At 41.4% G+C, this 27,532-nt stretch overlaps 1 protein-coding gene across 1 annotated transcript in view; it reads right to left on the bottom strand.

Annotated features, from left to right (window-relative positions):
* Positions 1–27,532, bottom strand: part of LOC148880691 (SH2 domain-containing protein A-like) — a 62,871-nt gene that overhangs the window by 30,941 nt on the left and 4,398 nt on the right. The window contains exons 5-6 of the mRNA XM_088962663.1: positions 26,726–26,803; positions 26,433–26,597 (exon numbers count right to left, since the gene is read on the bottom strand). Coding sequence (XP_088818789.1) covers positions 26,433–26,597; positions 26,726–26,803 — 243 coding nt within the window. The remainder of the gene's footprint in view (positions 1–26,432; positions 26,598–26,725; positions 26,804–27,532) is intronic.

Raw genomic sequence — 27,532 nt, 5'->3', positions numbered from 1 at the left:
GGAGTACTTTGATTTACAACAAGGAACCAAAACACTAGAAGAGTACTATGCCAACATGAAGAATATAAGGAATGAACTCAATGTCTATCATCCCCTTACTCCAGATATTAAAGTTCAGCAACAGCAAAGAGAACAACTAGATGTTACAAGATTTTTAGTGGGGTTGAAGTCGGAGTATGAACCAGTTAGAGCCCAAATATTAGGGGGCTCTTCTCTTCCTACACTTGAGGAAGTATTCTCAAGGCTTCGTAGAATTTCTTTGGGACAGACAGAGAACTCCACACAGTCTGATAGATCAGCACTTGTGACAGCTAGAGGAGGTGAACATAGTACAAGAGGGGGAGGTCATGCTCCTTGAGGAGGCCGTGGCAGTTCCATGATTGGTCGGGGTGGTCGTGACTTAGGGGGAGGACGTGGTTGTGACCTACATGGCCCTCCCTCTAAATGGGCTAATCATGCTGTAGCAGGTGAGGTTGATATCAGTGACGGTAAACCGGCAGACCGAACTCCTCCCATATCTACATCTACTTCTGGGAGGGAGATGGTGAGTGTACCGCGTGATGAGTATGAACGGTTCCTTCAAACTACTTCACAGCATACCACTGCCACACTTGCCCAATCAGGTATTGCTTGCATGTCATCTAAAACCCCTCCCTGGATTATTGACTCTGGAGCCTCAGATCATATGACCGGGACTCCAGGTGTGTTCTCTTCTCTTTTTGAAACCTCCACATCACAAACTGTTACACTTGCCAATGGGTCCTCATCTCCCATCTGTGGTGTTGGTGATGTTGACATGGATTTTGTGCCCTTATCACTGTTTTATATGTACCTAAGTTTCCATTCAATCTTATGTCTGTTAGTAAAATAACCAAAGCTCTTAACTGTTTTGTTACCTTCTTTCCTTCCACTTGTGTTTTTCAGGATCTCAAGACGGGGAAGAAGATTGGTGGGGGGGCGTGAAGCTGGTGGATTTTATTATCTTGACGGTGGCGGATCTTCAATTGCTCTTCAGACTTCACTTACTCCTCTACAATGGCATTGTCGACTGGGACATCCATCTCTCAAGGCTCTCAAGATTTTGGTCCCTGTTAGGACTAAGGGTAGTGAGCAGTATATGAGCAGTTCATTCAAACAACTCAGCAGAACACCGCTACACTTGCCCATTCAGGTATGGCTCCGATACCTTGTCTGACAGAGGCCAAAGGGAGAACTCATATCATGAGTGGATATGATCCTTCACAGAAAGGTGGTGGGGTTATGTAGCTGAAACAGTTGGCTCCATGCACCCTATGTGATTTCCCACATTTCCAGAGACAACCCGTAGTCCCCGTCACTGAGAAAGGAGGAAAATCTCAGAGATGTATAAATGGAAATGGATCGTAGATTAAAATCCATATCTATGAAATGAACATGAATCAAATTAGGTTGTGGACTGATGTTTGCTCTTTTATCAGAAAATGGCAAACGGATCTTTTGCAAAGCTTCTTCACGACAACAAGCTTAAGGGTCCAAACTATGCCGACTGGTACAGGAGCCTTATGCTGGTCCTAGCTTCTGAAAAGCTGGACAAAGTGGCAAAGAATCCAGCCCCAGAGCGTCCGGGTGACAGGGCTTCTAAGGCCCGAAGGAGAGACTATCAGGAATGGGAGGAGAAAAACTCCCTAGCCCGGTGTTACATCATTGCCTCCTTAGACAACCCAATACATAGGCAGTTTGATCAGATCGAACTTGCCAATGACATATTGGACAGTCTGAGGACGATGTATGAAGAGCAGAATCGTTCTACTCGACAAAAGGTTTTAAAACAGTTCATGACCACACAAATGTCCAAGGGCCAACAAGTTCACGACCATTGTCTTCGGATGATGGGATACATCAACGAACTGGAGACTCTTGGATCCGGGCTGGACCTTGCAACCCAGATAGATGCTATCCTTAATTCTTTGCCTCCTTCCTTTAATCCGTTCATCATGAACTATCACATGAACAAGCTGAATGTCAGCTTGCAAGAGCTCAGTAATATGTTGCAAAGAGCCGAAGAACTGATTAGAAAGGATGAGCCTGTAGCTATGCTTGTTGAAGCTAGCAAGATGGGCAAGAGAAAGAGGAAGGCAAAGAAGCCTCAGAAGAAAGCCACTAAGGATAAGAAGTAGAAGAAAGACAAAGCATCGGATGCCTGTCACTTCTGCAAGAAGACCGGCCACTGGAAAAGGAATTGTCCTGCCTACCTGGAATCCAAGAAAGGTAATTTCGAAACTTGTGTTATAGAAACCAATTTATTGGTAGCTTCTGCGTCCTGATGTATTGACTCTGGGGCTTCAACTCATGCGTGTAACTCACTGCAGGGGTTCAAGGTAAGCAGAAGGCTGAGTGAAGGAGAAGTCACTCTCTACTTGGGGACTACTGCAACTATTGCAGCCGCGGCAAATAAGAACCGTGGAGTTGATTTTTAGAGAAGGAAAAATTGTACTGAAAGATTCTACATACAACATTTAAGAAGAAATTTGATTTCTGTTTCAAAACTGTGCAGATGGTTATTCTGTCTTCTTTAGTAATATGATTACTATTAAAAGAAATAACATATTCATCGCATACGGGGAACTAGAGAACGGTCTCTATGTTTTACATCCTTCTCTAGAAACTAACATAACCGAAACTACGTCGACTGAAATCCCCAAGAGAGCCTGTGATACAGTTAATCCCACATGTCTGTGGCATTACCGACTTGGCCACATCGGTGTTGACCGAATCACAAGGTTGGTAAAGGATGGTCCTTTGGATTTTCTAACTGTAGAAGATCTTCCAACCTATGAGCCTTGCCTACAAGGCAAGATGACGAAACGGCCATTTAATGGTAAGCCTGAAAGATGTACAGGCACACTTGACCTAATACATACTGATGTATGTGGTCCCCTGAATGTTAGGACACGAAATCAACACGTGTATTTCATCACCTTCACAGATGATTTCTCACGATATAGTTACGTGTACTTAATGAGACACAAGTCTGAATCCTTTGAAAAGTTCAAAGAGTTTAGACAAGAGGTCGAGAAACAGTTGGGGAGAGAAATTAAAGACCTTCGATCTGATCGAGGTGGCGAGTATCTCTCTGACGAATTCAGGGACTACTTAAAGGACAATGGGATAGTATCACAATTAGCTCCTCCTGCTACACCACAACTTAACGGTGTTTCAGAGAGGAGGAATAGGAACTTATTGGATATGGTTCGGTCACTTCTCATACACTCAGAGTTACCCACATCCTTTTGGGGTTACGCATTAGAGACTGCGATTTACGTGCTGAATTGAGTTCCAACCAAATCGGTTCCGAACACTCCATATGAACTTTGGACCGGAAAGAAACCAAGTGTCAGACACTTGAAGATTTGGGGTTGTCCAGCACACGTTAAAAGAACGAGTGCAGACAAGTTGGAATCCAAGACCAGTCGTTGCCTATTTGTAGGCTACCCAAAAGGCTCTGTAGGTTACCTATTCTATGACCCAAGTGAGCAGAAAGTGTTCTGCAGTCGAAATGCCCAATTCTTGGAGATCGATTACATCCTGGACACCCATTGTTAGGAAATTGTTCTTGATGAGGAGAGCTCAGAAGCAGTGGGAGATGTCCCACAAGTTCCAGGTAGTGACCAACCTAGAAGATCCACTCGGGTATCCAGGCCACCAGTCCGTTATGGTTATGACCAGGATAGTTACCTGGTGAAAACCTTGACTAGTGAGGAGGATCCCGTGACTTACACGGAAGCTATGTTGGACATAGATTCCCAGAAGTGGGTGGAGGCCATGAGAGCAGAGATAGACTCAATGGAGACCAATGGAGTCTGGACTCTAGTAGATCCGCCCTCCGGGGTAAAAGCAATCGGTTGCAAATGGGTTTACAAGAGGAAGAAGGGCCCCAATGGTAGGGTTGAGACCTTCAAAGCTCATCTGGTGGCGAAAGGGTACACTCAGAAAGAGGGCATCGATTATGAGGAAACCTTTTCGCCTGTGGCCATGCTTAAATCCATTAGGATCCTACTAGTTGTAACAGCATACCATGATTATAAGATTTGGCAGATGGATGTCAAAACTGCATTCCTGAATGAAGATCTTACTGAAGATCTATATGCAGCAGCCGCAAGGCTTCATAGCTGCGGGTCAGGAAAACATGGTATGTAAACTTAATAGATCCATTTATGGACTTAAGCAAGCTTCTAGAAGTTGGAACATCCGTTTTGATTCTGCTGTCAAATCGTTTGACTTCGAGCAGAATCCGGATGAACCCTGTGTTTACAGGAAGTACAGTGGAGATAAGGTTACCTTCTTGGTTTTGTATGTAAATGACATTCTACTCATTTGGAATGATGTAGGAATGTTGACTACGATGAAAGTATGGCTTTCACAGCAATTCTCCATGAAAGATCTTGGAGAAGCCTCCTATATACTGGGTCTTCGACTCTATAGAGATAGATCGAAGCGGATAATAGGATTATCCCAATATGCCTACATTGACAAAATAATCAAAAGATACAGTATGGAAAACTCCAAGAAAGGAAATGTTCCTTTCAGGCACGGAGTCACTCTCTCCAAGAAGATGTCTCCCAAGACTTTTGAGGAGATTGATGGCATGAAAGACGTTCCCTATGCCTCTGCCGTAAGGAGCATCATGTATGCCATATTGTGCACTCGCCCTGACATTGCTCAAGCAGTGAGTGTAGTAAGCAGATTTCAGGCCAACCCAGGGCAGGAGCACTGGACTGCTGTGAAAAACATACTTAAGTACCTTCAAAGGACAAAAGAGTTTTGTCTAGTTTTCGATGGTAGCTCACTACAGATCCAAGGGTATACTGATGTCGATTTCCAGTCGGATCCAGATGATAGAAAGTCTACATCTGGATATGTTTTCATGATAGGGTCGTGTGTTGTTTGCTGGAAAAGCAACAAACAGGGGTCCACTACAGACTCCACAACCGAGGCCGAGTACATTGCCGCAAATGAGGCTACCAAAGAAGCCGTGTGGATGAAGAAGTTCGTTCGCGAGTTGGGAATAGTTCCGTCCAGCACATCACCCATCCCATTGTTGTGTGACAACAATGGAGCTATTGCTCAGGCTAAGGAGCCACGAGCCCACTCGAAGTCGAAGCACATCGAGAGGAAGTACCATGTACTAAGGGAGATCGTTGGTAGAGGGGACGTCCTGATTCAGAAGGTAGCGTCAGCGGAAAATGTAGCAGACCCATTGACAAAGCCACTATCACAGAAAGTGTTTGAGAAACACGTGAAAAACATGGGACTCCGGCTAGTACTTGATTGGACCTAAGTGCAAGTGGGAGCTGTTAGACAGTTTTGTATGCCCTTAGCTTCAATCAAAATGTACTTTATGGGTTTATTGTAAATGAATAAAAGTGCATATTTGATTCATGTTCCCTTGGTATGTTTCTGTGTAATACCCTTAAACTGGACACTTAATGAGACTCGTGTTAGTTTAGAATGTTCACAGCCAGTGGGTCGGTTTGGGGAGACCTATCCTGACAAGGCTGACACTGTGGTGCCACCAAGTCGGTTGGGGTGGCTTGTCTCAGCTACCGGGGTGAGACCCTAGGCACATACAGTGTAGGATTAATTGAATCTTTGAACTGGACCTGATTTCCAGTATTGCCCTGGACCTTGAGATTAATGGGCAAAACTGGAAAGTTACACCCGACCCCTAGACTCGATTATGATACTGCATTAGGTGTCGGATTGGATTGTCTTTGATGTACCAATCAGTGAGATCCTTAGCGGGGGTCAAAACCTGGGTATGTTGGGACAGTCTGAGAATTCATCTAAGTGGGTGATCATAGTACAAGATCAGCCCCTTTGTCGGACAAAGGTAATGATCAGGGATGCACTCTCACTAATGGAAACCAAGACTGCCGGCAGCTGATTTCAATCGTTGAGATTTGTTTTGCAAAATATATTTTATATGAGATACAAAAGTATATATATTATGGTTTCGAAATGATTTGCAAAAGGTTTTAATTCCCAGGATCCATACAAGAGAGAGTGAAACACTATTCCTTACAGCCGAGGGAGAGGTCCTCTCTTGTCGGGCAGTGTATGATCATTATGGGCTGAGAGATTAAGTGTAAGACCATTGAGGATAATACCTAATGGGCTAATCTTGCATCTGCCCACAGTCCCTGGGTGTTACAAGGTGGCTTGGCCCAGGGACCACTTAGGGTAAGTGTTGGGCCCATAGAGCCCATCTGATGGGTTTCAGGGGGTGCACTGTCCATAACAGCGTATTCGGCCAGGCCTTGTAACAAAGGCTGAGCTGAACCCATGTAGCTGATGTGTAGATCAATGTTTGGGTCCCACGCCATACAAGGAAGCCCAACTGGGCAGCAGTTTGGAAGGCTAAATGAATACATAACCCTAAATGGGCCTTAAGCCCATTTCGAACTGGGCTAATTTGATTAGTCACTTAAGGGGCGAATTCTGAGATAAGATCAGCTGATAGGATTGGGCCCACACCCTATCCACTTAGAGAGTCCAAGATCTGAATAAGATTTAGATCTGGAAACTTCCTAATTAGATTAGGAGATGGCTGATCTAATCTGCAGATAAGATAAGGGTTATCCCTTATCGTAAAGGGACTTCTAATCCAGATATGATTTGGGTTAGCAACTCCTAATGGGATTAGAAGCTGATCCCTTTAAGTCTATAAAAGGAAGAGGGGGCGGCAGCCTTTAGACACAAAAACAATAGACAACCATGAGCAATAGTCTTGTCTTCAGAGCTGAAATCACAGAAGAGAGAATTCTGCACCCTGCAAATACTCTCTTGCCGCCTCCTTCCTGCAGCCGCCACCTACAGCAGTTCGATCTCCAGTTCTTGGGAGAAATCAAGATTGGATCTTGATTCCAATCTTTTAGAGAAAAGATTGGTGGGAGTTGTATTCACAAGCCATCCAGGTGATTCTTGAGAAGGATCAAGTTCTTTTGGAAGAACACTACTGATTCTGCTCCACCCTACACTGCGCCATCTTCAGTGGGAGCAGATTGTGGATACTTCCTTGGGCGTGAGCACCTCCATTGGGAGATACTACTTTGTATCAGGTATTATCTCTCCCTACTCCTTTTTGTTCAGATCTGGTTCAGTTTATGGTTCAAGAATGATCCTTGAAAATATGATTTTCTAAATAGAGAATTCGATTCCCAGTTGAAGGGAGAGAAAAATTTTTGAAATTCGCCCCCTTATTCCGCAATCTTTGGGCGTCCATGTGATGGATTTCCTATCCCTTCACTCAAGATTTTGGTCCCTGTTAGGACTAAGGGTAGTGAGTAGTATATGAGCAGTTCATTCAAACATCTCAGCAGAACACCGCTACACTTGCCCATTCAGGTATGGCTTGCTTAGTTTCTAAAGACTCACACTGGATCATTGACTCCGGGGCCTCGGACCATATGTCTGGGACTCATGATGTATTTTCTTCCCTTTCCCACTCCTCCACACCTCAAACAGTTACACTTGCTAATGGTTCTACATCTCCTATCTGTGGTGTTGGTAATGTTAATCTCTCCTCCTTGCCTTTATCATCTGTTTTATATGTTCCTAAGTTTCCTTTTAACCTTATGTCTATCAGCAGATTAACCAAGTCTCTTAATTGTTCTGTAACCTTCTACCCTTCTTCTTGTGTGTTTCAGGATCTCAAGACAGGTAGGAAGATTGGTGGAGGGCATGAAGCAGGTGGATTATATTACCTTGATGTGGTGATCCTCCAGTAGCTTTTCAGTCATCTCTTACTCCTCTTGAATGGCACTGCAGACTTGCTCATCCTTCTCTCAAGGCCTTGAAATTACTGGTTCCTTCCTTGAGTCATCTTTTATCATTAGATTGTGAGTCATGTCAACTGGGTAAACATCATAGAGTCTCATTTAGTCCAAAAGTTGATAGTCGTGTCTCAAGTCCTTTCTCTTTAGTTCATTCCGATGCATGGGGTCCAACTAAAGTGGTGTCATACAATGAGTATAAGTATTTTGTAATCTTTGTTGATGACTTTTCAAGGATGACATGGATTTATCTTATGAAAGATCGTAGTGAGTTGTTCCCTATTTCTCAAAAATTTTATGCTGAAATACACACTCAATTTGGTATTCATATTAAAATCCTTCGCTCCGATAATGCCAAAGATTACAACTACTCACCATTTCAGCAATACCTAGAACATCATGGGATCATTCATCAAACTTCTTGTGCCTACACCCCACAACAAAATGGTGTAGCTGAACGAAAAAATCGTCATCTTCTTGAAACTGCTCGATCCTTGATGATTAATATGAATGTCCCAAAACATTTCTGGAGTGATGTTGTTCTCACATCCTGTTTTCTGATCAATCGGATGCCCATGTCAATCCTTGGAAGTCAATCCCCTTTCTCCGTGTTGTTTCCCACTTTATCTCTATTTCCTCTTACCCCAAGAATCTTTGGATGTGTTTGTTTTGTTCAACACTTGGGGCCTGGGTTAGACAAACTAGATGCTCGAGCTACTAAGTGTATCTTTCTTGGCTACTCAAGGACTCTGAAAGGGTATAAGTGTTATAACCCAAAATCCCATAAATCGTTTGTGTGCTCTAATGTCACCTTCTTTGAGTCAGTTCTGTTCTTCACAGATGTTGGGGTCTCTTCCTCTCCCTCTGTGGTTCCCCTTCCTATACCTGTTGTGGACATCCTTCCAGTAGCTCATGTTTTTACTGCAGATGCATATCCTATGTCTGTTACTACTGAGAAGCCGCCAATCACTCAAGTGTATACCCGCAGAAGTGCATCGGGCCCTCCTCCACTTCAGCCCCTGTCGATAAATCCTGCTACTGCTCCTTCTCCTTCAGATCCTGATCTTCCTATTGCTCTACAAAAAGGTAAACGTACTTGTACTTCTCACCCCATTTCACACTATGTTTCTACTGCTCACCTTTCTACTTCTCATTGCAAATTTATATCATTACTCTCATATGTTCCCATTCCCAAGACTGTCCAGGAAGCTCTTGCCTCCCCAGGGTGGCGGCGAGCCATGGAAGAAGAACTCTCTGCTCTACAACATAATCACACATGGGAACTCACCGCTCTTCCTTCCAGTAAGCACACAGTTGGGTGTAAATGGGTGTACACAGTGAAGTATCTTCCTGATGGCAGTGTGGAGCGATTGAAAGCGAGGTTGGTGGCCAAAGGTTATTCTCAGATGTATGGTGTGGACTATATGGAGACGTTTTCTCCTGTGGCTAAGATTGGTTCAATTCGGGTGCTAATTTCATTAGCTGCTATGTATGATTGGCCTCTTGTACAACTTGACATCAAAAATGCCTTCCTGCATGGTGATCTAGTTGAGGAGGTGTATATGGAGCAACCACCAGGGTTTGTTGCTCAGGGGGAGTTCTGACAAAGTGTATAGGCTCAAAAAGGCAATTTATGGACTGAAACAATCTCCACGTGCTTGGTTTGGCAGGTTCAGTGAAGTGATGAAAGCCTTTGGAATGAAACAATGTCAGGTTGATCATTCTGTGTTCAGCTATAACTCAAAGGATGGAAAAGTCTTGCTAGTCGTGTACGTGGATGATATTGTCATAACTGGGAGTGATAGCAATGGAATCAACAGGTTGAAGAAATTCTTACAGGATCACTTCAATACAAAAGATCTAGGGAAGCCGAAATATTTCCTGGGAATAGAGGTTGCAAAGTCAAACATGGGATCAACCTATGTCAGAGAAAATATGTTCTTGATCTACTTGAAGAAACAGGGTTGTTAGGTGCTAAACCAGCATAGACTCCTATGGAACTCAATGCCAAGCTAAGTGTTGATGCGGGTGAAGAGTTTGATGATCCTGGAAGATATAGAAGGTTGGTGGGCAAATTGAACTACCTGACCATTACCCGACCAGATATATCATTTGTTGTGAGTGTGGTGAGCCAATTTATGCAACATCCTCGGGTTCCTCACTGGGAAGCTGTTCTGAGAATTGTTAGGTACCCAAAAGGTGCTTCAGGTCGTGGTTTGCTATACCAAAGTGGAGGAACTCTTGAGATAGTAGGGTACACAGATGCTGACTGGGCTGTTTCTATATCAGACAGGAGATCAACTACAGGGTATTGTACCTTCCTCAGTGGCAATCTTGTAACTTGGAAGAGCAAGAAACAAACAGTGGTGGCAAGAAGTAGTGCAGAAGCAGAGTACAGGGCTATGGCCCATACCACATGTGAGCTAGTATGGCTGAAGAACTTGCTTCAAGAGATGGGATTCTCAATTGACAAACCCATGAAACTATACTGTGATAACCAAGCTATTGTTCACATCTCTTCCAATCCCGTCTTTCATGAGAGAACTAAGCATATTGAGGTTGATTGTCACTTTGTACGAGAGAAAGTGATAAGTGGGGTGATAACCACATCTCATGTGAGCTCAGGAAATCAGTGGGCAGATCTCCTCACAAAGGGATTGTCTCGGGGAAGAATAGATTACATTTGTAATAAGCTAGGACTATATGATATATACTCTCCAAGTTGAGGGGGAGTGTTAGAATGCTCGAGTCAGGGGTATTTTGGTCATTCTGGATTATCTGCTTGAGAGTGAAAGGTCTATTGTATCTGAATTTAAGTTATGTGTCCCATCTTCTATGAGGGGCAAAATGGTCTTTCCTATAACTCTATGTTTTTGAATAAATACAAGTGGGTCAGCTAGGGGAGTTGATTTTGACTCTCTTCTAGTCTGGCCGAACCTTTCTTTCTTCTTCTTCTTCTTCTTCTTCTTCTTCTTCTTCTTCTTCTTCTTCTTCTTCTTCTTTCTCTTTTCTTTCATCTTCTCTACTTCAACCTAGAATCTGCTAGGGTTTACTAACAGTCCCGTCATTGAGTCATTTGTTAGTTTTGCAATGTGAGTCATGTCAATTTGGGAAACATCGTCGTGTGTCCTTTAGTCCAAGAGTTGAGAGTCGTATGTTGAGTCATTTTTCTTTGGTTCATTCAGATGTTTGGGGTCCAATCAAAATAGAGTCTTATAATGGGTATAAGTATTTTGTCTCCTTTATTGATGATTGTTCAAGAATGACAAGGATTTACTTAATGAAAGAAAGAAGTGAATTGTTTTCCATTTTTCAAAAATTCCATGCATATGCACACAATTTGGCGTTCCAATCAAAATTCTCCGTTCAGATAATGGTCATGAATACTTTCTCACTTCATTTCAACAGTATTTAGAACAACATGGCATTATTCATCATACCTCATGTGCATTCACCCCTCAACAGAATGGGGTAGCTAAACGGAAGAACCGTCAGCTTCTTGAAACTACTCGGTCTATTCTTCATCACATGAATGTTCCTAAATGTTTTTGGAGTGATGTTGTACTCACTGCATGTTTTCTCATTAATCAGATGCCCTCTTTCATCCTTCATGGTCGATCCCCCTTCTCTATCTTGTTTCCCACTTTATCTCCATTCCCATTAACTCCTCGTGTCTTTGGTTGTGTGTGCTTTGTCCACAATCTGAGTCCTGGAATAGACAAGCTAGATGCACGCTCAATTAAATGTGTCTTCCTTGGCTACTCACGGACTCAAAAAGGGTACAAGTGTTATAATCCCATTACCCGGAAGTGCTATGTCTGCCCTGATGTCACCTTTTTTGAGTTTGTCCCCTTCTTCTCAAGTCTTAAAGCACCTTCATCCAGTGCAGATCACCACCGAACGACCACCAATCCGGCAAATGTATACACGTCGAACGACACCGGCCCCTCCTCCAGCTTCTACCTCATCTGCGGATCCTCTCATGGCTCCTATTGTTGAACCTTCAGACCTTGACCTACCCATTGCCTTACGGAAAGGTAAACGCAGTTCTACCCTCCATCCCATTTCCAATTTTGTTTCATTATCTCATCATTCTACCTCACATCACCAGTTTGTTTCACTTTTGTCCTCTATTTCCATACCTAACAATGTTCAAGAAGCTCTTAGTTCACCTGGGTGGCGGCGGGCAATGGAGGAGGAACTTTCTGCTCTTCAACATACTCAAACGTGGGAACTTACTACTCTCCCACCTGGTAAGCATGTTGTGGGTTGTAAATGGGTGTATACTGTGAAATACTTGCCAGATGGTAGTGTGGAGCATCTAAAGGCCAGACTTGTTGCTAAAGGTTACTCACAGTTGTATGGAATGGACTACATGGAGACATTCTCTCCGGTGGCTAAGATTGGTTCTGTTTGTGTATTAATTTTCCTGGCAGTTATGTAGGATTGGCCTCTGTTTCAGCTTGATATAAAGAATGCCTTCCTCCATGGTGATCTTGTGGAGGAGGTATATATGGAGTAACCACCTGGGTTTATTGCTCAAGGGGAGGATGGTAAGGTATGCAGATTGAAGAAGGCAATTTATGGGTTGAAACAATCACCGCGTGCTTGGTTCGGGAAGTTCAGTGAAGTGGTGAAGAGTTTTGGAATGAAGCAATGCCAAGTTGATCACTCAGTGTTTAGCTATGACTCAGAAGCTAGGAAGATCCTATTAGTGGTCTATGTGGATGATATTGTCATTACTAGCAGTGATAAATTGGGGATTGGCAAACTAAAGGTATTTCTGCAAAATCATTTCCAAACAAAAGATCTTGGAACATTAAAGTATTTCTTGGGGATAGAAGTTGCTAGGTCAAAACAAGGTGTAAATCTGTGCCAAAGAAAATATGTTCTTGATCTATTGGAAGAAACAGGACTGTTAGGTGCAAAACCGACTGAGACCCCTGTGGAACCAAATGTTAAGTTGAGCAGTGATACAGGAGAAGTATTTGAAGATCCTAGAAGGTATAGATGACTAGTGGGGAAGCTGAACTATCTGACTATCACGAGACCTGACATATCCTTTGCAGTCAGTGTGGTGAGCCAATTCATGTAGAACCCTCGTATACCTCACTGGGATGTAGTTCTTAGAATTGTAAGGTATCTGAAAGGAGCTCCAGGCCGTGGACTATTGTATAAACCAGGAGGAAAACTTGAAGTAGTGGGGTATACAGATGCAGACTAGGCAGGCTCAGTGAATGATAGAAGATCTACTACAGGCTATTGCACATTCCTTGGAGGAAATCTTGTGACGTGGAAGAGTAAAAATCAGACGATTGTGGCCAGAAGTAGTGCTAAAGCTGAGTATAGGGCCATAGCACATACTACCTGTGAGTTAGTGTGGTTGAGGAATCTTTTACAAGAAATTGGGTTTCACATGGATAAACCTATGAGACTGTATTGTGGCAACCAAGTTGCACTCCATATCTCATCCAATCCTATATTTCATGAGAACAAAGCACATAGAGGTTGATTGCCACTTTGTGAGGGAGAAGGTCCTTGCTGGAGAGATAAACACAGAACATGTGGGCTCGAATGATCAATGGGCAGATTTGTTTATAAAAGCTCTAAGCTCAGGGAAAGTGAACTATCTATGTAACAAGCTGGGATTATATGACATATATTCTCCAGCTTGAGGGGGAGTATTAAAGTGAACCGAATAGGGGTAGTTTAGTCATCTCATGTTTGTTAAGTACCTTGCTTATGTGGCAATTTTATTAGAGATACTCTGCCCACACTTAAGTAAGGGCAGTTTAGTCTTTGTAAAGGTTATTAGAACTTAATAACCATTAGGGGGTCGAATAAACAGTGAACGAATCAGTTTTGACTAAACCCTCCTGTTCTCTCTTTCTCTTTTCTTCTTCTTCATCTTCTTCTTCCTTCTCTCCTGGTTCGGGTTACTGTAGCTGCATTCGAAACAAGGAGCATACCTCCATTCAATTTTCTGACCCCCAATATCATGTCCTTTCCCATTCGGGGTTCACCCAAGCTTCAACCTTGTAAACTTCCAAATCCAAACCCACAAATCTTCCAACCAAGCTCACTCTCAACACCCTCATCCTTTCCTCCAACTTCCCCACTTTCCTCATGTCCACCTGTAAAGTCTCCTTCTTTGACTCAGTAGAAAAGCTGATAGCTGTTTTTTAATATAAACATTGTGAAGAAAAGAAGAAAGAGCTGAAAGGTTTCAGCTAGAAAGGAAGAGAAGAAGAAGTAGATGAGAATGAGAGGAAGCCAAAAAGAATTAATTCTGGCCACCCCCTTCCTTTGATTTATGTACTTCAGAAAAAAGAATGTACAAATAAAAGAATACCCTTAGTAGGTCGGCTACTTGTAAGTAGCTGAAAAGACACAGCTTAACTTAACATAAACTAATGGGCCTAAGGCCCAATAACTTCCTAACTGAATAAAGTAAATAAAAATAAAACAAAGCTGGGCCTAATAACTCAACACCGGCCCAATAACTCAACAGACTCCATCTTTCCCTTTGCCCAAACTGTAGACTTGGAAGTTTATATATTATTTTCTAAAAATAATATGTATTATAAATATAATTTTATATAATATAATATTATAAACATTATCTATTGTCATGGGATTAAACTCATTAGCCTCATTGATTAAGTAGTGGTTATGGCATGAAACAAGTATATCAGAAGATAGCGAGTGAATAAATAAGTAAACATTTTTTTTATTGACTACACCCAAAATTTCACAGTTTTCAGTCTCAAGAGAATTCTCACTATTCAAATTATATAATTGACCTACTAAAATTAGACAGTTTTATCCATTTCAAGAATAAGTATGTCATTAATATGATGAGTAGGGTTTCCAAATGATGTAGTTACTGACAAAAACAATGCCCAACTGAGGCACCACTTTGAGAGGATGCAATCTCCAGAGAGAGAGAGAGAGAGAACTGGCAAACATAAGTACCTCTTATTATTGTCACCTTCACTTACATAGGTTTACATCATGTAACAACTCAGACTGGAAGTTATTCAGTCTAACTAACTTCTAACAGCTTTCATGGTTACAGTGTTTGTTAAACCATTAGGCAGCTATAACTGCAGTTGCTGACTTCTTCTTACATGGCCTTCTATAGTATACCCTTTGGAAGATGGGCATTGCTCTAATAGACCTCAACCTGCCCTGGCCTGCTATCTCCATCTGGGTCTCTAACAATGTCAGTACACTTTTTTTCGCAAAGCTTTGGAGGAACAAGTGATTCATCTAAAGCATCTCCTTTTCTGGTTTGAAATTGTTTCTGGGTTAAAGGTGAACTTAGCAAAAAGTGAAATGATATCTGTGGGTGAAGTTTCTAACATATAGAGTTTGGCTGATCTTTTGGGCTGCAAAGTAGGTCTTCTACCAACCAGTTATTTGGGGCTGCCACTTGGTGTCAAGTGCACATCAAAAGCCATTTGGAACCCAATCTTAGAGAGGATGGATCAAAAACTGGCCACTTGGAAAGCAAGGTATCTTTCCAAAGGTGGGAAGGTAACTCTTATCATAAGTGTTCTAGCCAGCCTGTCTACCTATTTTTTGTCTCTTTTCCCAATCCCTTCGGAGGTAGTGGGGCTTTTAGAAAAAAAAAAAAAAAAGATGGGCTGCAAAGTAGGTCTTCTGTGGGCAGGATGGAAAGACTTGCATCATCTAGTGAATTGGGGTCAGATATGCAAAACCCATTCACAAAGGAGCTTGGGGATAAGAGATCTAAAGTCCTTCAACCTAGCCTTATTAGACAGTTGGCATTGGAGGTTTGATACTGAACCATACAACCTTTGGAGGAAGGTAATATCTGAGAAATTTGGGCTGGACAATAATGGTTGGGACAGTGGTCCTCCACTTTTGACTTATGGTTGTACCTGTGGAAAGGAATATGTAGAGCCACCGCTCAGTTTAGACGTTGCATCAGGTTTAAAATTGGAGATGGCAGAAGGATCAGATTGTGGCTAGATCCTTGGACTGGGGAGAGCTCTCTCAAAGAGCTGTTCCCCATTCTGTTTAATCTGGCAGTTGACAAAGAGGTGCTGGTAGCTGACTCTTTTGTGCAGAGGGGAGATAACATTTGCTGGATCCCCTCTTTCAGAAAGGACTTTAATGATTGGGAGATTCATCAGGCAGGAAATCTCCTAGCTTTGCTCCAAGATCAGACTCTGAATTTGCAAAGTCAGGATTCACTGGTGTGGAAGTGGAATAGATCAGCAGTGTTCTCAGTTAAGTCCTTCTACAGATTTTTAGTAGGAGGAAATGAAGTACCTTTTCCTAGCCGGGTCATTTTGGGGACAGTGGCACCCTCTAAAGTCAAATTTTTTGTTTGGGTGGCAGTTTTAGAGAAATGCCTCACAAAAGAGATGCTGCTGAAGAAAGGTTTTATGTGCAATGAGATGCTGTCTGTGTAGTGTGGAGATGGAAGCAATTAACCATCTGCTTTTTACACTGCAAGTATGTAACAGTGATTTGGAACTATTTTCTAAAGAACGTAAAGGTAAGCTGGAGCATGCCTACCTCAGTTAAAGCATGTTTGGAGCAGTGGATTAAAAGGCACGCATAGGCGCACAAGTGAGGTGCATTTTAGGGGTATGCGCCTCACCTAGGTCCTAGGCACAGCCCTTTCAAAAGGCACGCCTGGTGCGCCTAGGCATGCACCCAATGTGCCTTGCGCCTCAGCCCAGGCGTCCGCCTTTCGAAAATTTGACGCTTTTTTTGCTTTTTTTGAACATAGCGGCTGGGCCGAGGGCTCCGCCCTCAGACCCCCATCACCTAACATGGACTTGCTTGGGCTTGCCTCGAGGGGTGTGGCACAAAGGCAGCTCGTAGAATCAGAAATGTAATATGTTTTACATTACATTAGCTACTTGAAGTAATGAAATTGAGTGAAAAAAGAGATTAGAGGTTTTACATGCTTGAAAATGTTTTATATGTTTGATTTTATTTTTAAATTCTCATTTGAATATGCTTTACATCTTATGTTTATGTATTTTAATTTTAGATAATAGGTTTTTTAAAACATTTATTTTAAAATTTAAGTTTATATTTTTTATTAATATTATGTTTAATTTTTTTTTTTTTGAATTTTCTGACATTTTTTTATTTTTATCATTTTTTTGTATTTTTGCGCCTTGCTTCAAAAAGGCACGTGCCTCGCCTTGCGCCTTGCACCTCAGGCACAAATTGACCTCTGCACCTTGCGCTTTTAAAACACTGGTTTGGAGGCTTGGTACATATCTGGCATGACAAAGAACAGAAATTTTTGCTGGTCCTCTATTCCTTTGGCAATTCTGTGGGCAGTGTGGACTGAAAGAAACAGTAGGACTTTTGATCAGATAGCCTCCTTTTTTTGAGGTCCTTTTGTTTTTTACAGCTTCTCATTGTACAGAGGACTGGTTAATTAATACAGTTATACTTACCTTTTGATCAAAAAATTATCCACCCAATCCAGGAGATATCTAACATATGCCTCTTTCCCACTAATGAGGTTAGGATTACAGGGGTGGAACCAGAATCGCTCCCAAGAACAATCAAAGTGCTTGCTGATGGAGTTTCGTATAGAGTTTGGCTGGTTTCAGAGGTAGAGATGGAGCTTTGGGGGCAAAGAACCAAGGTAGAAGATGACGATGACGTGGTGGGCTGGGTTACATGTGACACACAGGTGTTGGCAAGATGAGGTGAAGAACAGCACAGGCCTAAAGGGGAAGCTGGAAAGTTGGTAGTGGAAAACCAAAAGACACGCAAGCCATTAAAAGAAAAAAAAATTGAATAATTTTGAATTAACTGAAAATTTAGGGGCCCGGACAGTTAAAAAGAGGGGTGGACCAGTCAAAGGTTTGGTGCAGGCCTGTCTATCTGAACCAATAGGAGGACAGAACGGTCCAACCAAGGGGTCGAAACCCATTCCACGTGATTGTTTAAGTGAGCACGTGGACCAGGAGAAGATGTTGGGGACTATAGACGATAGAAATCATCTATCTTCTTCGAAGAAGAAGACTTTCGGCAGTGCTTCAGTTTTGACCAGGCGGACTGAGAAAGCCATAGGTTCCTTATAGTGGATTCCTCGCCTAGTTTCTGAAATACCTGGGAAGGGAAATCAGCACAGGGACGGCCAAATCCCAGGTACGCAAGAGAATGCATTGAGGAGGAGGGTGTTGATGAGAGCTGGGTAGAACTGTCATTTGGAAGAAGCAGAAGTGGAAGAAGACTCTGATGACCAGTCCAGCATAGGAAGTGTTGAGCTCGACAAGATGTCAGAGGAAGAAATGGCAGCAACTCTAAATCTTGGCACTCTGTTTACAGAAGAAGCAGAAGTAATTTGCAAAGAACAGCCTCTACACTGTGAGACAATCAACAGAACGAAACACATTCCTAATGTCAGGGGCGAAAACCCTGACTCACTCTCAGAAGCTCCATCACCAAATCTTTATGCCAGACAGGAGATGTGTAAGGAAATATCCGTAACTTCCCAGAAACAAAACAGAAATATAGTAGTCAGGGACAAACAGGAAGGTGAGGGAAGAGATCACTGTATAACAAAGGAGACAGGAAGGCAAACTCATCAGAACCGAACCAAGGAATTAGATGACTCTCACACACCATTTCACGACCTGATAGTTTTTGCCTCCAGTTCCAGTATTCCTATCCTTTCCCAGCAAAACCCAGGTAACTGTGTCCTTTCAAGTTATGATACTAATGTTTTCTCTGTGTCCTGTGTGCCAGATACCATTCCCAGTCCAGAGGCTGCAGCCTGTATAGGAGAGGAAGGGGTAAGAGATAGCAGCAGAGGTAGGGAGGGTCAGGAGAGAGGTAGGAAGAGAAAAGGAAGCTAAAAGAAATAACAGAATTCTGGAATTCCTTGAGAGCATGATAATTCACAGAAGGAAGGGGCAGAGGAGTCTAGTGTAGAAGGAACTCAGGAGGAAGAAGGTAGAGGTGGGGACATAGGTCAGGAGGAGAGAAATAGAAAGACAAACAAAAGAAAGCTGACTAGTGAGGACTCTGTAGCAGTGTTTGTGCAGAAGTTGGGGTGTAAATTGAAATATCCAAATGATCTGAAAGTGTTCTTACAAAAAAAGAGAGAAGAAGTTAAGGCTAAAAGGAGAAAAATAAGTGAGGCTGAAAGACTGTTGAAGGATGTTGGAGATAAAAGCTTTGGTGTTAGAGGGGAAAGGGGGAAAGGAAATATGTGGAGGTGATAGGTTTAAGGGGTGGAGAATAGAGATTAATGAGGATCATAAGCTGGAATGTTAAGGGACTGGGTAGTGCAAGGAAGAAAAAAGAATAAAGAATAAAGATCAGAGATGTGGTACTGTTGCAGGAAATAAAAGAGCAGAATTTGACATCAAGTGGGCAAGGAGTGTGTGGAGAGGTAGGGGGATTAGTTGGATGGCTTTACCTTCCTGGGGGTCTACAGGGGGGTGTTGTGACAATGTGGAAGAATGAGGTACTTGTAGGTATGGAGGAAATGATAGGACAATTTTCAATTTCCTTAAAGTTTAGGCAAGTGGAGGATGGATTTGAATGGGTGTTAACCAATGTGTATGGGCCGAATGACTACAGAGAGGGGAGGAAATTATGAGGAGAACTGGCCGACATAAGGGGATTGTGGGATGGGTTATTGTGCTTAGGACGTGATTTCAATGTAATCAGATTCTTGGAAGAAACAAACGGTCCTAGGCAGAGGTCAACCACAATTATGAGGAGATTTAATCAATTTGTTGATGCTTATGAACTTAAAGATATCCCATTGTCATATAGGTGTTTTACTTGGTCCAATCTCCAAGTCAATCCAATTTGCTCTAAGCTGAACAGATTTTTATTTTCAAATGATTGGGAAGAACATTGGGGGAATCTGAACTCTAGAGCACTTCCAAGGGTGACCTCCAACCATTGGCCTATTGTAATTTGGAAGGAGGAGGTGAGAAATGCAGGTCCTGCTTCATTTAGATTTGAAAATATGTGGTTAGGACACCCAAGATTCATTAAGAAAGTTAAAGAGTGGTGGTTAGACAGCAACCCAACAGTGAAGTGGAGTGGGATGTGGTTTCACAAAAAGCTCCAATATTCGAAAGTTAGAATCAAGGAATGGAACCTTTTAGAGTTTGGGAGACTGGAGGAAAGGAAACAGAGTGTGATTGCATAAATTGAAGACCTGGATAGCAAAGATGGGAGGGGCTACCTAACAGAAGAGGATAAGGAACAAAGATGGAAATTGCGCAAACAGTTAGAGGACTATCTTCTTCAGGAGGAAATAAGTTGGAGGCAAAAGTCAAGATGCAAATGGCTGAAAGAGGGGGATAGAAATACCAAGTTTTTTCATGCTATGACAAGTGGAAGAAGGAGAAGAAACATTATTTCAAGTTTGGAGATTGAAGGGGCAACAATTTCCAATCAAAAAGAGATTGCAAGGGCATTGCAGATCACTTTAGGTCTATATTTAGAAGGCCCCTAAATAATAGTGTGTGGCTCGAGGGGTTGGAATGGCCAACACTGATGCTAGAAGATAGGGAGTGGCTGGAAAAGAAATTTGATTTGGAAGAAATAAAAGAGGTGGTATTTTCTATGGATAGATCAAAGGCACTAAGCCCAGATGGTTTTACGATGGCTTTTTATCAGGATTGTTGGAGATACTAAAAGAGGACCTAAGGCTGGTATTTGATGAATTCCATACTAGAGGAGTGATTAACCCTGGGCTAAATTCCACATTCATTACATTGGTACCCAAGAAAAATGAATGCAAGCCATCCGAGGGATTACAAGCCAATCGGCTTAGTTAATAGCCTTTATAAGATCATCACTAAGGTGTTGTCCATTAGAATTAGGAAGGTGCTCCCAGCAATCATAGCAAATAACCAAGGAGCTTTTCTGAAGGGGAGACAGATAACAGATCAGATACTTGTAGCAAATGAGAGTTTGGAGGATTTCAAGAGATCTAGGAAAAGAGGGGTGGTTTGCAAATTGGATTTGGAAAAGGCTTATGACTTGGCTGATTGGTCTTTCCTATTGGAGGTGCTTATCAATTTTGGGTTTGGACACAATTGGTGCAAGTGGATGATGGGCTGCATTAGGAATTGCCATTTGCAGATGACAAAATTCTGTTTTGTGAAGGAGGGGATCTCAATAGGATCAGAAACTTGAAGCTCACTATACAACTTTTTGAGCAAATGCCAAACCTTAAAGTGAATTTTGAGAAAAGTTTTATAGTTGGAATCAATATAAGGAAAGGGGAAGTATGTGAGTGTGCAAACATTTTGGGGTGTGTAGTATCTAATTGGCCCTTAAACTACCTTGGTTTGCCATTGGGAGATAATCCTCAGAAAGGTGATTTTTGGGCTCCGGTTGTGGAGAGATTTGAAAAGAGACTTGCCAATTGGAAGAAAAACTATTTGTCTCTTGGAGAGACAATCACTCTAATTAGGTCTACACTAGCTAACCTTCCTATCTATTTTTTGTCAGTCTTTAAGATTCTGGTTAAGGTGGCTAGTAGGTTGGAAAAACTAATGACAGATTTTCTCTGGGAGCCAGAGGAGGAGAAGGACCATAGGGTTAGGTGGGAGGTGGTGTGTAGGAGTAAGAAGGAGGGAGGTCTGGGAATTGGGAACATAAGGAATAGGAACTTAGCATTACTAGAGAAATGGTTGTGGAGATTTTCATTGGAGAAAGAAAAACTTTGGATTAAGATAGTGGAAAGTATTCATGGGGTGGCAAACAATGGATGGGACTTTGGGATTCTAGCAAGGACTACTACAAGAGCATCTCTTTGGAAAGCTATTCAAGTTATTTTGCCCTTGTTCTCTCCCTAGATCAGGTATGACTTGCACTTAGGCAACCTCATTAAATTCTGGGAACATGTTTGGGTTGGGGATTCCTCTTTGAAAAAACAATTTCTAGCTCTTTTTGCTATCTCTACCCTTAAAATGAACTAGTTTCCTCTTTCCTTGTACCTTCTAACTCACCTTATGGATTCGGCTAGAACCTAGGTTTGAGAAGAGATATCAGGGGCACAGAGTTAGGTTGTATTTCAGCCTTATTATCCATTCTTGAAGGGGTCTTCCTAGAGCCACCAAAGGCAGATAACTCCCTCGGGTTTCTACACCTATGCCTCTTTCTTTAAGGCCCTATTACATCCTTCTTATGTTGGACTATCCTTCCATGTTAAAGAGGTGTGGTGTCAACCTATACCTCCAAAGGTTGGGAGTTTTTGTTGGGAAGCCTTTCTAGAAAGAGTTAATACAGGAGATCTACTTCAAAGGAAAAGACCCAATAGTTGTTTGTCTCCTCACTAGTGTGTCCTTTATAAATTTGATGGTGAGTCTGGATACCATTTACTAATTTCCTGTCAGTTTGCTAAAGTTATTTAGGAATGGTTGATTTCTTTGTTTGGGTGCAGGTGGACCCCCCCCCCTTTGAATGTGCAAAGCTTATTCACTTCCATGCCTAATTGGCCAACAAAAAGGGCCAAGACCATGTGGAGATGTGTTAGGGCTGCAGTTTGTTGGACTGTTTGGGAGGAGAGAAATTCACAGATTTTTTCAAATAAGGAGAGAAGCTTGGAAGTAACTTTGGAGATTATTCACATTAGGGTGATACATTGGTTGAAAACTTTGGAATTGTTTACAGATTTCTCAGTTGATGAGATGCTAAGAAATTGGAAGGAGATTGCAAATTCAGCTTCAGTTAAGAAGGCTTCAAGTTCTTGTTGGACACCTCCACCTAACGGCTTTACCAAACTGAATTTTGATGGCAGCAGTATGGGCAATCCAGGGCCCTCCGGAATAGGGGAGTGATAAGAGATGAAAAAGGGAATCTGTTAGCTATGTATTCTGGTCCAATTGGGGTGGGAGATTCCTTGAGGGCTGAGATACTAGGAGCTCTTGAAGGGGTACAAAGGGCCAAGGACATGCATATTAAAAAGTTGCTCATAGAAGGTGATTCAGAAATTGTGGTGAATTGGCTAAAAGAGGACAACTCTAAGCTCTGGAATAACAGCAATGAAAAGAGGAAGTTTAAGTGGCTGACTAAGGACATTGAAGTTCGTTGTACATGGGTAAAGAGGTGCAAATTCATTGGCAGATGATTTAGCTAGGCAAGGGGTGAATAGACACTCTATTTTTTGGGCTCTTTTGTAATTGTTTTATGGTTTGGGTGTACATTGGTGTATTAGGGAGTTAAGATTTTTTAGATCCTTTTCTATGTAATTTCTCAATCCTTAATAAAATTCAATGGTATTGATAAAAAAAAGTCTATTTGCCAAAATGCTACCCTATTTAAATTATGCACTTGCAAGACAGCTGGAAACAAGATTCATTTGGGTCCACAAATCAGCCAATGGACTGGCTGACTCTATGGCCAAGCAGGGGGTTGACAGAGAGCAATTGTACTGGAGAAATCTAAGGCTATGTTTGGTTTGATAGAAAATAAGAGAGAAACAGAAAGTTGGGGGAAATTTCTCAACAAACAAAAGATATGGGGATGCGCAATGGGGGGTATCCCATCCCCTTACCCTTAACCCCTAACCCTGATGGCAGTGGGATTTGATTCCAAGCTTCCATTACAAGCGGCCATAGACCTTACCAACAGTTACTGATCAAAAAAGAAAGGAAAAAAAGAACAACTAAATGAGGAGTGTGGAGTGCCAAATCCATGCTTTCTTATAATAGATTAAAAATGTATTAAAAGAAATACTATTTTTGGAAGTAAAATAAAATTTATTAAATAAAAAGAAGATTACAAGAAAGGTGGCAAGAAATCACCTGAAAGGAAAAGAGAAAAAATAACATCCCTTCATCCAACCAAAACCCAACTCCTAGCCCTCAAAATCGCATTCAAAAAATCTCCAATAGAAAGACACCAAACCAAAGAAAAAAGTGAACTAACAAAAGTTTACAACGAACCACCAAACCAACCAAATGGCAAAAACACCAAACCCAAGCAAACTATCAAAAGCTTACAACCATAGACCACCATGCTCCTACTTAACACCACACCAATCAAGACTCACCTATTCTATGTCTCCAGCTGCTTGAACAGGAACCTCTTTACTCTTAATACCGTTCCTTGATTTATTCATCTTTTGAAACCTGAATATTTGGATGTAAGGTTCAAAATATCAATACACCCCGATACGGTGGAAGGGGTGTATCAGTACTTTGAACCTTGTGCAACCCCTTTTTTATTTTTTTTTTCAAAAATAGGTCAGGGGTAGGTTTTAGGCCTGTCTACCTTCTGAAATAAGTCAAAACCCCATAGGTCCATTATTTTGCATATTGGTGATCCACCAATACAATATGCACGTGACAAAATTTTGAACCTCCGTTCGATGTTTCTTCTACCTGCTAAAGTGCCTTACAGTATCAGGAATTTTCCCAAGTTCCTTCAACTCCTTAGATCTAGCACTGATCCTCTCTAACTCTAGAACCATATTCTTCTTAAAGATTTGAATTACAGCCATCTCTCCGCCCTCTCTGTCAATCTCCCCTGAAGCTCCAGATAAACTTAAGCAATCTAGAAATTCTTTTATCCCTAAATTAAAACCAGCCTATTTGCAAGTCACTAAATCTTCATTATCTTTCTCTCAACTTTTCTCCTCCAACTCCTTAAAAACCTCCCTCAGAAATTCTTCTCCACCCAAGAAAAACAATCACAAAGTTTAGCTAACTTTAACCTCTGCTTTTATGATAGTTTCCAAATCAATAGTTCCATCAATTTGATGAATTTCATCTAAAACCACCACCTCCGCATGCTCATCTTCCATCCCATCCCTCATCTTCATTCTCAGCACTATCATCCAAAGGCCAAATTCTATACCTGGCTTCCTTCTTCACCATCGTTAATCACTGGCTCGCCTTCATTCTCTAAAACCCCTCCCAACTTGACCCCATTTGATGGCCTAAATAGAAATTAAAAACAAAAAAAAAAGATATAACAAAAATCAAGAGCTCCGTAACACAAGTAAAAACATTTTTGTATAATTAACATAAATAACAACATTTACTTTACAGAATCATAAAGCCAAACCAACCCCTCTAAAGAAAGCAAAACAAATATCCTCAATCACCACCCAAAAGAAAATACAGAAAAAAAATTCTTCCCACCCCCACCCCATTCTTTACCTCTGGTACTTCTGGTGGATCCCCTCACAAGGGCTTAGGAAACAATTACAGCCTTAGACAACTCTTTTTTGTTTCTGCCCCTTCTTCTGACCACCCCCTACTTCCATCTGACTGCAATCACATCAAGATCTTGAGCTGCCATGTCATCTCCTTTAGACAGCACTATTATCATAATCTTTCTCTATAGCTCAAGCCTTTACTCCTACTCAACAAAACTTCATTTCCTTTTTATTAAAGGTGGCCACAGTAAATTCCTGTCAGACCTCTCCCCCTCCCCCAAAGAAAAATAAACAAAGATATTTTACCATTTGGGCATTGTTTAACCACCAATTCATCCAAAGGGAAATGATTTTGCACCTGATAAAAAAACCATTAGGCCAATGTTGGTCCCAGTTATCTAGGGTCATGGGAAAGGTGCACTGGATATGGACCTAACCTTCGGCACTTTTTCACACAAAGTAGCCACTCTCAGATTCGAACCAATGTGCTAACATTTGTCAGCCTGATATTTTACCATTACAGCAAGCAATCGCCCCTTGATTGTGCACCTAATGTACTTTGTTAATTCGAACCTTTACTTTACCCCGACATTCAACCCACTCTCTGAATCCACTTCACTTTGCTCCATGGGCACATTATCTTCAATCAACACTGCTTCAGCTTCTTCTCACAATTTTTATATTTTGTTCCTCAATTATAAAATATGGCCAATCCAGATTGCTTGATCCGTCTGCAGTAGTCACCTGATTGAAGTACTTTAATGATACTGCAATTCAAGGAAGACCTTACAGAATCAACACCTGGTAAACATCCAATCCTGCTGCACCTCCTGCCACTTGATCCAGACCAGGTGATTCCCAACCAGATCACTTAGTTTCCACACACTGCTCCAATAGCATGACCCCCCCCACCCCCCACCCCGAAGGGTAATTGCCAGCATTTATTTTGTCTTCCACTTTGCACGTCCAACATGGAGTTTTTTAATTTAATAACTCTCAGGTCATATGTACATATATGTATTAGATTTTATTACAGGCACTCTCAACATAAATAAAGCAGTTTCATGAAAAGTAATAGAAAACTATAATCATAGAAGAAAGAACATTGCTTGTGTTTTATTTTTTTCTAAAGAAAAGAGGTTTTTATTTGTAAATAAATGAATAAACAGGGAAAAGGATAGGTGATCTTTTAATCTTTCTGTACAGTGTAAAAGATCTTTTTTTCTTCCTTCAATTTACAATATTTTTTTCCATCAAATTTTTTAGTTGAAACTTCTATAGATGGAAGATGAAGAGAAAAATGTAAGGTTGTTTTGGGCCCTATACAACATTGTCACATTTGACAATGTAAGATACCTGAATCATTTTAGAGTTTTTCTCTTCACGACTCTTCATGTCCTTATTTACATAGTATGTACATATAAACCAGATTGAATCTTAAAAAAAAAAATCCCCTTATACACATATATATGCACCTGTGATATCTTGAGCTTAAAGGATGCACGACCATGCAATAGTTTACTTGGTCTATTGAAAGAAGCATATTCAATTCCGTCATAGCTTGTCAAAAGGGGAGCTTCTGCATCTCTTGGTTTCTCAACAGGCATCCCATTGTCAGCATATAAAAGTGAAGCAACAACCTAAAGAAGACAAGCAATTGACCATTGTAAATAACAGAGCAATTTAAATGTGACTGGTAAGCAGGTTTCGTAACATTATGTAGAATATGTTAGCATTTGAGAGTGGGAGGATAATAAAAAGAAGAGACCTCCATTTCCTTATTTACAGGATGGCCAAAGGCATCTGATAGAACAACATCCAGTGAGAAGTTCCTCCGACAGGATGCCTGTTATTTGATGAATTATTAAAGTATTATTAGTATGTTGAAGCCAAAAAAAAATCAAATTAACACTGTATTGAGCCAAGCATAAATGTATCTTGATGAACCTATTGTCAAAAGTATGTGGAGAATTTCAGAAACAATAAAGGAATATGAGAAAGTTAATGATGACACAAAAATAAATAAATCCAAACAGGATTTTATCATTGTCATTCTAAGGTTAAAAAATCATTTGGCATTCATATGGACATGCATACTGTCAAACAAGTAGACTAGGTGAGTACTTTTTTTTATGAAAAGGCATATGACAAAGGGATTGGGGTTGTTTGTAGCACATAGTGGAGATAAAAGGCTTTGAGGAGAGTTGGATCTGTTGAATCAAGTGTGGTATCCAATCATCTTGGTTTTCTATCATTATCAATGGTACCCTTCTGGGGAGTTCTTTAAAGCCTCTGGAGGGTCCCCTCCCCCCCTCCCCCCATCCTTGATGTTTTCTTTGGAAGGCAGCTTCTTTGAACTTTATCCAAGGTTTAAGTGGGAAGGGACAAAATTCACATCTCTTACTTACATTATGCTGATGATACAATATAATCTTCTTTTTTCTTTCTTCAAGGAAATGCAGAGTATTTTCTCAATTTGAAAAGAACCGCAAAGTTCTTTAAAGCGGTTACTGGACTGAAAGCAGACCTTGAGAACAGCAATATCATTGGAATTAATATCCCTCAGCAGTTGATG

This window comes from Nelumbo lutea, chromosome 1 (assembly GCF_056320005.1).
Source record: "Nelumbo lutea isolate HS-2025 chromosome 1, American lotus-T2T, whole genome shotgun sequence".
Classification (NCBI taxonomy): domain Eukaryota; kingdom Viridiplantae; phylum Streptophyta; class Magnoliopsida; order Proteales; family Nelumbonaceae; genus Nelumbo; species Nelumbo lutea.
Note: the sequence above shows the minus strand (reverse complement) of the source record. Positions and strands in the feature narration are given on the sequence as shown.